At 40.9% G+C, this 13,193-nt stretch overlaps 1 protein-coding gene and 1 long non-coding RNA gene across 2 annotated transcripts; one reads left to right on the top strand and one right to left on the bottom strand.

Annotated features, from left to right (window-relative positions):
- Nucleotides 1-486: 486 nt before the first annotated feature.
- On the bottom strand, nt 487-5,842 carry LOC103401879 (uncharacterized). The gene is made up of 5 exons (XM_008340594.4): nt 4,345-5,842; nt 3,439-4,187; nt 3,269-3,358; nt 1,292-2,041; nt 487-1,074 (listed from the first exon to the last, which is right to left on the bottom strand). The coding sequence occupies exons 1-5, from the start codon at nt 4,451-4,453 to the stop codon at nt 940-942; spliced, it is 1,833 nt and encodes a 610-aa protein (XP_008338816.3). The 5' UTR covers nt 4,454-5,842; the 3' UTR covers nt 487-939.
- A 292-nt stretch (nt 5,843-6,134) lies between these two features.
- On the top strand, nt 6,135-7,912 carry LOC103415171 (uncharacterized). Its single transcript, XR_526153.4, has 3 exons — nt 6,135-6,559; nt 6,686-6,887; nt 7,489-7,912. It is a non-coding gene; the product is annotated as an uncharacterized lncRNA (long non-coding RNA).
- The last annotated feature ends 5,281 nt before the right edge of the window (nt 7,913-13,193 follow it).

Here is a 13,193-nt window from a genome sequence, read left to right as displayed (position 1 = left end):
TTTTTTTATCAAGTGTTAGTAGCGTGTAGAATATCTAAAAAATAAAAGAATATGGATCAAGTAATTTAGGTTGTGTGAATATAATCTCTCTGAGCGATATAATACGACAGTGGATTTGGGAAATGAGAATTTGGGAACTGTACAACGGGTCATCATAAATAGGTACCAAAACACATAAGAATCCCTTCCATGTTTGGCAAGGCAAATTCAACCGCATGTTATTACCAACCACGGGCACGGTCTATTCTTGCTACTTTTGTTGACAGCAATTCTCCAAAAAGCACTTGTATCTACTTCAGTTCAGCACTGCAAAGTGCAAACACACCCTAATTCTACTTTAGAGTTCATGACAAACCTCTGAAATCCAGAATCAATTTCTTCTATTGCATTATTCATCGAAGTTCTTAGAACCATCGAACAAATAACAACTACTTTAACGAGAAAATATTAACCAACGACTGCAAAAACATTCATACCAAGAAGAACTAAAACTAAAAATAAACCCTTTCGATTTCTTTTCCGTAAAATTTGACCAAAAAACATCATAATAAGCTTTTTCTTGTAGAATGAAAACCCTCCTGAAAGAAAAAAAATGAAGAAAAGGACCAAAATAAACCAAAATATCAATTCCCCATTCTTCTTCCACTGCAGACAAAATAGCCCCTAACCTATCTCTCCCCATTAAATTTAAAACCTAAACGAAAAAAAGGAAAGAAAAAAATAACCATTTTAGGCGGACAGGATTGGGGCACCTGTAACTTATTGCCCTATTTGCAGAATCCAGAGTTCGAACCGAAACCCATTCTCTTCTTTCATAACCGAAACTCATCAGTTTTCTTTCCTTTCTTTCTTTTTTTTGCAAAACAAAAGAGAGAAGAGACTAACCATCTGCCATCAAAAAATTGAAAATCCTTGGATCTGTGTAAGGGAAAAAGTAAATCAAGCTTCAGACACAGAGTCAGTTGACCTCAATTCAGACCGAGCCCCGCCCAAATCAGTCGCAGGAGATTCAGACACCACAGCAAGCTTTGGCTGCATGCCTCGGCATTTCAGAGATGGTCGTGATTTCATGTACTGCACAAGAAAGAGCACGAGCAAAGAGTTGATGAATTGCAAACAAATTGTTAAGACTTCAATTCAAACAATAACAAACTACAAAACACTGCACCAATTAAATTCCTAAACAACAAAATATTTAAAATCAAATACGTCAATTCAGATCAGCTTGGTAGATCCCATCCCATCTTTGGAGCAACCTAACCCTTACTGGGGCCAAAAAAGAATTCTTTACCTGGTCATAAAATGCATTTATCTCTTCTTCCGTAAGGCCACCATCATCCCCAGAGTTTTCCTCCCAACCAAGAGATCGAAGGAAACGAGCCTCTTCCTCATCCGGATAAACTGCCGCACTGGGGCCAGTATCGGAAAACTTCTGAACATCTTCAGAGCTATCATCATTGCCAGTCACCAGAGCACCATTTTCAATGGTGTGAGGGCTCGCAGGATCACTGAATAATTCCCTAGTTATTTCACCAGATTTTTCCATAGTGGGAGATGAAATGATAGGGGCTGAATCTGGGAGAGTAATTGTACTGTTCATCAAGGTTTTGTTCTTCAAGCGTTTGAAGAAATCATTCCGGCTCTGGACTTGAGACAAAGAAGGTCTCTTTTCCAACGTGGATCCAGATTTCAGATCCAAGGCTGCTACCTTGCGCTCCACAGATGAAAGCTTCTGGTGGTTGGGGCTTCTTAAGGGAGCGGATGCAACTGGGGGAGCAACAGCAAGTGGGCTATTTGCTGCTCTGCTAGCATTACTTGTTGGGCTAGTGACATCCTTTGGTGAAGAGGAGACTCCATTTTCCCATACTGGTTTGAGAACAAGGAACTTCGAAGTCTTTGGAGCATCGGACTTGACAGAGCCACCACGAAGAGATTGATTGTGCAATTGAGAGGGCTGCTGCTGTCCAACCTTAACTGGCGCATTTGTTTCGCCCGGTCTAGCTGCTGCTTTGGGCTTTGATTTGTCAGAAGAACTGAGAACCTGAAAAGAAATAAGATAATTGTTACCAGAACTCAAAAGTGTAAAGGCTACTAAAACTGGTAAATTCAATGGTCGTATTTACAAATACATTTACTGTGTGCGCACAGTACCACAGCAATTTAAGTTGCATTGTTTTGACACATAACCAGTGTCTCTTACAAGGTAAATTACAAAAGTATCCCATATGTTATTCAGTACCTACAATAACATAAAAAAATTAAGGAAAAAATCTCCAAGAGTAGTAGTCAGAAGACAGCCTGTAAACAACTAGTTCCGTAACAAACTATCATGTCCACCTACTCCCAAAATCCCCATCATGCATGGAACAAAGAGAAGAGAGGTTGAGAGGGAATAAGTCCCAGGGAGTAATAGAGGGAGGGCACAAGAGCATCAGAAGAAAGAAATGGAACCAAACCAAATGTATCTAAGTTATAAAATAGATTGTTGCGTCTCTGAAATGAATGGAGCCCAACCAAACAAATCCACAAGATCAACTTACTTGCATAGTTTTAGAATAAAATTAAACTACTAAACTAGCAACTGTCAATGAATCTAAAATTACATCCCCATTACTTCAGTTCAGACTAAGAATAGAAACTCAAGTAAACATGTATTCAGAATTGCTATCAGACATAAAACTCAAAACATTTATAACTTGTAACTTGAAAGGTCGATCTAATCATAATTATACATCTTAAATAGAGCATCAATCCTACAATATTCAGTTTTGACCTCTTCCACATGCCTCTGCACTACAAGTGCGATCGTGAAGTTCAATGTCAATGAAGGTAATATTAGTCCCAACCATTAACCTAAATTATTGATATACGGGAGATGAAAAGGCTAAAAGAATTAAAATTTCAAAAATTGACTACCAAGTTTACCAATGCATGCTGAAATGTGGTTTTTGGCCCACTCAGAATGGAAAACTAAAGTTAAGCATCAAAGAAAAGGTACGTGAGGAAAAGGTCACCATGGGCTTGCACTCTCACGTAACAACTTGGTTTTTCTACAGAATTCCTTGATGCTCAATGGTGAGGTAAAAAATGCAAATATATATGTTGAGAAGCATTAAGGTAAACAATATAAATAATAAAACAAGAACACCATCTTGAACAATACAAATGACCAATAAAATATTACTCTAAGAACTGTCTAATAAATTAGAATTCGAAGGTTTATATCTATCAAAACAAGCTGGAGCGAACATCAGTGGAATTTACTTACAGAAGGTTTGGGCAATGAAGGTGTCACTGGAATTAATTGCCTTGATTGCTTGATTGCCAATTCCTCAAGCCTCTGTGTCTTGATAGACAACTACAAAAGAAAGTGTCTCGTCAGATCAAACACAGGCGCATATTATTCAAATAGCATGAGACAAATCAAACTTCAGTTACCTGAGGAACAGTGCGAGCTTTTGCTGGAGCTTGTGACAATGCTTCAGCCATGTTAAGACCAGACATTGCAGTTGAAGCCCCAGAACATGAAGTAGCAGCAACAGTTGGTTGAACAGGAAAGGATCCTGAGCTACTGCTCCCAATGATAGTAGAAGGGACCTCAGCCAGAGCTGAGGTCCATCCCTCCCCACCAATTAAAGCTGAACTACCAACAGGCAAGCTTTGAACAGCTGTGATAAATCCAGGAGATGGAACTCTTCCAATATCAGGTGCAGCTGGCCTTTCTTCAGTTCCAAGTGAGGGAAAATCCTTATCAAACACAACCTTTTGAATACCAACTCCAACACCAGAAAGCAAACCATTGCCATTGTGATGATTGCTATTACCAGAACTTTTTGAGTCAATAGCAGCTCTTCGGGGCAAAGGCTCAGTCTGCTTTCTGGACACCATAGACTGAGAGCGTCGCAATGTATCCTTCTCAACCCTACTGGTAAAAATGTTTCCTAGAGGGTCAGAAGAGTCACGGTCCCAATGGTCTCCAAAATTTGATCTCTCTTTTTCCTTCTCACGGTCCTTATCACGGTGGCTTCTGTTAAAACTACTGTAAGCATGCTTTGCAGAACCATTACCAGAACTTCTCCGGGAATTGGAGGAGGAAGAACGGTCCAGGAAAGCAGAGCGTGGTGTATCAAAATCAGTTATGCTCTTTGAGGTTCTATTTCTCAAGTGATTAGCCAAAGAAGAAACATCTGTATAAGAATTACAAACACAACCTAAGTCAGACGATGTACCCAAAAGTTCCATGGTAATAGAAGCCTCCGCAGTATGTATGTGTGAGCATGCATGTGTATGAATAAAATCAAAAGGAAAACACTGGGACCATAAAACTTGGATAGCGGAAAGTACCTGAGTGAGAAGATGATGATGCAAAGTGGTGGGCTGAACTGCCACCCCCAGTAACACTTCCTGTACTTCTCAACCATTCTGGAACTAAGGTGGGTTCACTTCTTTCCATAAGGAGCAGTGAACATGATCAGCTATAACAACGGAAACACTTCTCACCTTCTCCACCACCTCTGTCCTTTACCCCAAACTTATTATATTTGGACACGGATATACCAAGTTTGAACAAAAATATTTCTATCTTCCACTTCAAGAACCAATCTTGCATCAACCAAGATAAGCAAGTGACTACCACAACTCAAATTGTACTCCTCACTACAATAAGACCCCGTTGCTTTATCCGTATCTTTCACAACTAGAATTTGCTTCTGTCAAACTTATGGAAAGATGAAAATATCCACAGGTTCTGTACCCAGAAGGTACTCTTCAATATAGAAGAGCCAAAGTCCAATTTTCGTTTCCCCTAAATAACCAATCCTGCTTCCCAGCCGCTGCCAGTTAATCAAGTAAACAGTCTCCGATATTGCTACGATTTTACCAACTGAATGGGTTATATACTACAATCTACCAACACTATGGGACTTAGAAAACGAAACAGATTCTAACCAAGGTGCGAACCCAGAGCAGGAAAACAAAGGCAATGCCAAGAACAAGGTGCATGTCTCGAATTGCAACACGATGGTATCGATAACAACGGAACCCAAAGAATATAAAGGGGGAAAAACTGTCTACGCCTCCATCTTCAATTGAAAGATGGATTTGCAGAAGGGAATTGCAATCTCAGCAGAACCTCATCTTCAAGCCCAATAGAGATAGAAGCAATTGGGTGTTTGTTCACTAGGCCAACAATGAATAACAACAACCCACGATTCTCACACGAAAATTCACACCCATCCAACAGTTCAATCTCAGAGACGATTAAAAAAACCTAAAATTTGGGACTGAACGCCGAGTAAATGCGCTGAAATTGAAACCCTAGCACATATATATATATATGTTATATTTGTATATATCTTCTCTGTTTCTATAGAACTCCCAATAGACCTAGGATTGCAGAGTCCCCAAATTATTCCACCAAAGCGATACGAAAAAATTTAGAGAGATAGAGAGAGAGAGAGGGGAGAGAGAACAAACCCTAGCCCCGCGCAGGGAATTGGCGATTAACCAAAACGTAACCGTTTTAATAACCGCCCCCAGTATATTCTCTCTCTATTGAAAACAATGCGTTTCAGAGTCCAGAGAGAGAGAGAGAGAGTTTCAGAGTTACGGAGGAGGGAGAGAGAGAGAGAGAGGGAGAGCGGCGGCGAGAGGAAGCGCGGCGGAGGAGGAGAGGAGGGGGGGGGGGATTGGGGGAAACGAAGAATGGGGTTAGAGTGCTGTGAGAGTCTGAAATAATAGGGTTTTGTTAGTCTTGTTTGCGCGAGAGGAGAGAGAAAGAGGGGGAGAGAACTTTGGGTTTGGGTGAGAGCAAGGACGAGAGGGTTGGGTTGTGTTGTGTTGTGTAAATTTTGTGTTAGTTTTTAGCGACACTAGGAAGGATGAAACGTATCATGAACACCCTCTTCTTCTTCTTCTGTTTTTAATTTTTAATTTTTAATTTTTATAGGTAAAATAGGAAAAAATTATCATAATTTTATTTTTCTTAAAGTATTAATTAATGAAAAACGCATGTCTTCATTTTTGTTATCAAAGGGTGCGTTTGGTACGTGGGACGGGACGGGACGGAACGGGATGAGATGTTCCGTCCCACGTTTGGTACGCCAAAAATGAGTGGAATGCGCTGTTCCACGAGACAGAAATTTGGTGTTTTTGCGTCCCGCCTTCCCCCCTGGAACGGGTTGTTCCACATATGTGGAACACAAAAATTCCACTGTCTACCCTCTCTGTCTCTCCCGCAGCCTCCCTCTCCCGTAGCTTCGTTACCCTCCCTCTCTCCTGTAGCCTCTTCCTCCTCCTCCTCCTCCTCTACCTCAAACCCAGCTGCATCTTCCTCGAGCTCAACGCTCCCTCCACCACAGACTCACGTTCTGGGGAGTTCGCGGCGGTTCATCTTCATCTTCGTCCCATCTTTTTTCTCTGCCACTGCCTTTTCCCGTAGCCTTCCCATCATCCTCTCCCGTAGCAGTTGCATCTCCAGGTTCGATCTCGATCTTCTCCCTTAGCAGCTGCATCTCTAGGTTCGATCTCGATCTTCTTCAGGAGTCGTTGCATCTTCCAGGTTCGATCTTGATCTCTATAGATCTTTAATTTTGCTTTTTTAATTGGGTTTTACCTTTTCGTTTTCTTGAATTTTCCATGAAAATTTCAATTTTCTGGGAAATGATTGTTATTTATCTGATAATAGCTCCAGTCTGCAATTATGCGAAAGGAAAATGGGTTGTGGACCATAAGAAGCTGCTGTATTCTGGGCATGGTTGTAAGCAATGCCTGTCAAGTATGTGGTCTTGCCGGATGACAAAGTGCACAGATTTTTCCTATGAGAAGGTTTCATGGCAGCCAAAAGATTGTCAAATGGAAGAATTTGAAGGCTATAAGTTCTTGAAAAGGTATTGAAATGTTAAAATTAAGCAGTTTCGATCAAGTGCAAGGTTTCATTTTATTACTATCTTGAATCTGGTGTGATGTGACCTTAGCCCCCTAGTTTGTATAAATCTGATCTATAATGGTTGTTTCTCCTATATATTGAATCCATTATGGGCTCAAGTTAATGAATTTCTCAAGTTGTGATGTTTTGGTTAGTAGATCTCTTCATAGACCATTAGTCTTTCTGCACTTGATCTTGTTAAGGCTTGCAGCAGTTTCCAAATAATGGACACCTCATAAGCTACCTTGCATTTTAATTTCTCTTGTCCATTCATCTATTTGAAGAATTTAAGGTTTTTAAAGAATTACGGTGAATAAGCCAAGTTGGGAAATTGGGTTTTCTGTACGAGGCAGATGTTCTGAATTGGTCAAATAACAACTTTAGTTTCTAATACAATCTGGCTTGCATGCATTTTTATTTCCAGCTAGAGGCTTGACCATATTTGAGAAATCTTTTCAGCTCCATGTGGGCAATTTGTGTTTGTAAAATTGCTTGAATGAATTGAGAAATCTTGTGGAAGTTGTATGTTTAGTGAGCTTATATGCTTCAACTTGAACTTGTAGACTATACATTTATACAATGCTCGCGCTCAATGGGTACCTGTGTATTTCTGGGATTCCTTTTTTGCTGCTGTATCTCCCAATCAAGAGTACAATGGTTCCTTTTTTGAAGGCTATATGAATCAACAGACCACAATACAATGGCTCCTTTGGAGAATCGGTTTGAAAGGGAAATAGAAGCAGACTTTTCTGATTGTGATTTGCGTAGTTTTTCTGTTTTATTATTACTTACCAATGCTCTTTGCTTTTCGTTTTATAGGTCTCCATGTATGTTGTTGCAGCACATTAGTTCTGTTGGGATTGTAGGGATAAGTTAGTTGGTTAGTAGCTTATGAGTGAAGCAAAGAATACTTGTATAAATAACAAACACCTCTCTCTCTTTCTCTCTGTAATTCATTCATTGTTCAAGGAATACAATCTTTAGTCATTCACTTTCTTTCTCTAAATTATCTACCATTGTTTTTCGTTTTGCTTCTTCTGCAATCTCCAAAAGCTAATCATGGTATTATTATGTGTTCAAATATGAACAAGTTCAAAAAAAAAAATGTCTCGTCTCGTCCCACGCATAAACATTGTACCAAACAACAAACAGAACAAGGATAAGTTAGTCATTTAATCTTTTGGTTCCGTTCCGTCCAGCGCGTACCAAACATAACATGGAACAACCGTCCTGTTCTGTCCTTCGCGTACCAAACATAACATGGAACCTTGTTCCGTTCCGTCCTGTCCCGTCCCGTCCCGTCCCATTCTGTTCCGTCCTATCCCGTCTGCGTACCAAACGGTACCAAAGTGTCCCCGAACAATAGCATACGTATCACCTTACCCCCTTACTGTTGCAACTAATTTCACTTTTTTCCTTTAAATTTCATGTGTCTCGCATTACTCAAGTTCATCAATGTTGTTCAATGAATCATTAACTTTGGGTTACGATATTAAAGGCTATTTAATTGAACGATTATTGAGGGAGGGAGAGACGGTGCAGCGAGAAGAGAGAGAAGAGAGAATTTGTGAATTTTAAGGTGTGTATTATGTCAACTTGTGGATGCAAATTTCTTACTTCTTGATCTTGGACAAAATTGCACCTACAAAACAATTAATACCTTAGGTCAAGGCCAAGAACCTCAAGCGTCCACGATGAATGGGGGGGTTTTGGCCGAAGAACCTCCGATGTCAAAGTTAGAATTTAGAAAGAAAAAATGTTTAGAGAATTTTGGGAATTTAGCAAGTGTGTTGGAATGATTTTTTGGTGAAAATGGGAGCCTATTTATAGGGATAGGCCGGTCTCTTTTGGAGAGGGAGTGGCCGGCCACTAGGTAGGGTTAGGTTTAATTTTGGTTTAATTAGCCAACTTATTATGATTAATTGGCTAATTAAACATAAAGGGAAGGTTATGAAATTAATTGGCTAGCTAATTAGTGTAATAAAAAGGGAGAAATGATGAAAAAGGGTAGAAAAAGTTGTGAACTCCTTTTTGAATGGGGATGGCCGACCTTTGCCTGTTTTTGGGGTTGAATGAGTGTTTTAATTGACAATTAAGGGATTGATTAGGTGATTAATCCCTTAATTAGTCAATTATTATGATTTTTAAAGAAAGGTTTAAGGAAATATGAAAGGAATGTATTATTTAGCTAATTGATTAGCTAAATAATGGAATATAAAACATATAGAATAAATTAGGTTTTGGGAATTACCTTATAGAAAGGATTTGATGAAATAGGCTTTAAATTGTTACCTATTTTGGGCACTTTTGACTTGATTGAAAGATGATTACCCGCTGCTTGCGCTTAGGAATTTCGTTATGCCTCAAGGGTATTTTTGTCCTCTTTTGTCCAACAGTCCACGTGTCGCCAAGTGAATATTTTTGGCTCCACAACTGCCCCCACACCTGTTGGGCTGCTCGCAGAAAAAAGGCAATAGGTGTAGAGATTCTCTTGCTTTAGGAAACTTTGAATTGCTTCCTATTTTGGTGATGATTCTCTCTTTTAATAGGAAATTAGATCATTCTTGGAGAAGCGAAATAAATCCCTCTCAAAATTTATTTAAGTCCCCCTTAAGTGGATTATTAAATCAACTTCTTGAGAGAAACTTACTTCACCCTACAAGCGAGAGAAAGCTTAGAGGATATTTATTCCCCCTCCTCTAGCCATCTTCTACATCTTGCCCCTGCAAATGATCTTCTTTCGTTGCTTGCTTCGTCTTCTCATTGCTTATAGGTAAGAAAAAATTACTTTTCTTGTCTTCTTGATTTTTTTTAATATCTCGGGGCTTGAAATTGTCTTGACAATGGTCGAGGAGATTTGACAATGGACCCATGGAGGTTGCGACACTGTTGTTGTGGGTGGTGGGAGCAGACAAGCCATGTCGTGGAGTTTAGCATGGGTACTATGCTTCCTGCGGCTTGGATCGTGGGTTGGTGCTGCAGTCTGGGCCTTTGTGCCCGGGCTGTGAGGAAGAAGAAGGTGTAGGGGCGCCTGCCCCCCTGTCAGCTGAGCTGGGCTGCAAAGCCCTTGGACCGTGGAGAATGATGGGGGAGCTAGCACGGGCTGGGCTCCCTATTTTGCCACACATTTTTTTTATTATTTTTTATTTATTATTTTTTGAAAACAACTCTCTAACGAATCCCACTTGTTCTTTTTGTAGAATTTTCAAGCATGTCTTCCTCGAGCCACAAGAATGATGATGGTGTGCCACCGTTGTATCGTCAAAGCGGGTCTTTGAGCAAGGTTGGCTACTTCAAAGTTGTTCACTTCAAGATTAGCTCTGATGATTTGTTTAAAGATTTTCTTGAAGCATATTGGCATGTCATTCCGTCGGGAGTGCGTGTGAGGCGAGTTAAGGATGGTAGCAGTCGGGAACTATGCAGTGGAACTCGGAGAGCCATCAAGTTCCACCCCTACTATTTTGTGTTAGGGTTTACTTTCCCTATGTCGGGTTTCTTCTAAGAAGTGCTTTGCTCTATGAGATTTGATGAATCCAAATTGAGAACTTAGAATAGCTCTTGGTTATCGGGCCTTTTTTGGTTGTGGGTCGGTCCTTGAGTTTGACCTCATGCCTGCCCTTACTGGGCTGCTTTCCATCCTCATTCCTTTTAGCAGCTGCCGACTCTTTTTGAGGTTGTTCAGGCGTCTTTTATGCTTGCCGAGCCTCGTCCCAAAGTGCATGCTTCTTTACCAGAGCAAAGGAATTTGCTAGAGTTAGGTCTTCTTTCATGATCATTTCTCCGAACAGTGGGTGGTCTGCTGGGAGTCCTTTTTGGAAGGCTGCACTTGCTATCGAGTTATCGCATCCGACGTTTTTCGCTTTCTCTGCTTTGAATCACTTCATGTAATCGCGAAGTGACTCCTTTGGGTTTTTCTTTACGTTGAACAAGTGATCGGACTTTTTCTTGATTGAGCGATAAAATGAGTATTCTTTGGTGAAAACCAAGGAAAGATCATCAAAATTATGGATGGATCGCGCCGGCAAGGTATGAAACCAATCTTATGCCTCGCCTTGTAAAGTGATGGCGAATATTTTGCACATAATGGCGTCATTGTTCCGATAAAGGACCATCGCGCTTCGGTAATGCTTCAAGTGTTTTTCTGGATCCCCATCTCCTTTGAAAGATGTGAAGTGTGACATTTTAAACTTGCGTGGAGGCTCTGTCTGCTCGATCTCGTCCGTGAAAGGTGACCTACTTATGTTGGTCATATCCCGCCTTAGGGCTTCATCAGCCATTTCGTTGCGTCGAAAATCACGCATCTGTTCATTGAAAAGTCTTTCTACCTTTTTTTGGATTTGCCTTTATTGGGGTAGCAGAGCTCTCAGCTGCTCCTGGTCTTGACCTGCCGGTCTAGGTTACTCTTCTACACGCTCGGCTCGTCTATGTCGTGGTTGTGGTGTATGAGATGGGTTCCTAGTAGGCGATGGATTTCTTTGCAGGCTGCCGGTTAAACTATAGCCGGATTGAATGACTGCTTCTTTCCGTTCGCCAAGCTGCCTACTCCGATGTGATATGGAGGATGCTTCTTGCGGGCCTAACTGCGAATGAACGCTTTGCCTAGAAGGCTGCCCATGTTGATTATCGAAACGTGGCCCCAATCATGAATGTATACTTGCCCGTGGGCCTAGTCAAGAGTGCACGCTTCTCCGCGCACTAAGACGGGAGTATACGCTATCTCGAGTGCCCAATCGAGAGTGTACACTGCTTGAGTGCTCGATTTGTGATTGGTTGAGTGGTTGCTTCCCTGGACGTTGCTTGAGAGGTTCATCGTTTACCCTTGTCCTACTTCGGGATACCTCATTTGGGGCACGTTGAATCTCGGTGCGTTGCAAAAGTTGATTCACTAAGGTTGTTTGTTGAGCAAGGGCGCTCGTCAACTCTATGACTTGTCGAGACAAGTGTTGTTTGCCGTTTAGATTGGAAGAGCTTGGATGGAAAGTGCCTCATTGAGCAGTGGAATTGTAGTATACTCCGGGTACGAGATTTGAGTTGGGAAATGTTAAATCCGCGGAGAAATGCGGTGTAAATGCCACCGGCTCAATGATTGGTCCGGATGGTTGAGATAGTCTCGAGTCGACTTGGGCTGCTTGGGAAGCCATGAGAGCAGGCTGGGTTGCAGGAGCAGCCTGGATCATGGGAACAGGTTGGATTGCGGGAGCAGGCTGGGTTGCGGGAGCAGGCTGGATCACGGGATCAGGCTGCTCAGTGCATGGTGCATGCGAATGCGAGGCTTGGGCTCGAGCCCATGCAAGCTTAGATGGCAAGACTTGGGCCATGGTGGAACCTCGTAGTAGTGGTGCCACTCTGTTTACGACCGTATTTTGCCTTGTGGATCTCCGCGATCCCATTTCTTGAGTATTAGAATTTTCATTTGTGGAATTTTCTAAATTTCTAGCCATTATATTTTTCTTATACGTTTTATCAAAGAACCTTTGCAAGTAAAAAATTCTAATAATAAAACGTATGAAAAATATTCAAAATGGACTAGAAAATAGAGAAAAAACCTTTTTGTGCGAGAGTCTTCTACGAGTATGGATTTCAACTCTCAATGAAAGCACCAATTTGTGGATGCAAATCTACGAGTATGGATTTCAACTCTCAATGAAAGCACCAATTTGTGGATGCAAATTTCTTCCTCCTTGATCTTGGACAAAATTGCACCTACAAAACAATTAATACCTTAGGTCAAGGCCAAGAGCCTCACGCGCCCACGATGAATGGGGGGGCTTTGGCCGAAGAACCTCTGATGTCAAAGTTAGAATTTAGAGAGAAAAAGTGTTTAGAGAATTTTGGGAATTTTGCAAGTGTGTTGGAATGATTTTTTGGTGAAAATGGGAGTCTATTTATAGGGATAGGCCGGTCCCTTTTGGAGAGGGAGTGGTCGACCACTAGGTAGGGTTTTCTAAGTTTAATTTTGGTTTAATTAGCCAACTTATTATGATTAATTGGCTAATTAAACATAAAGGGAAGGTTATGAAATTAATTGGCTAGCTAATTAGTGTAATAAAAAGGGAGAAATGATGAAAAAGGGTAGAAAAAGTTGTGAACTCCTTTTTGAATGGGGATGGCAGGCCTTTGCTTGTTTTTGGGGTTGAATGAGTGTTTTAATTGACAATTATGGATTGATTAGGTGATTAATCCCTTAATTAGTCAATTATTATGATTTTTAAAGAAAGGTTTTAGGAAATATGAAAGGAATGTATTATTTAGCTAATTGATTAGCTAA

The sequence above is a fragment of the Malus domestica genome, chromosome 15 (genome assembly GCF_042453785.1).
Source record: "Malus domestica chromosome 15, GDT2T_hap1".
NCBI lineage: Eukaryota > Viridiplantae > Streptophyta > Magnoliopsida > Rosales > Rosaceae > Malus > Malus domestica.
Note: the sequence above shows the minus strand (reverse complement) of the source record. Positions and strands in the feature narration are given on the sequence as shown.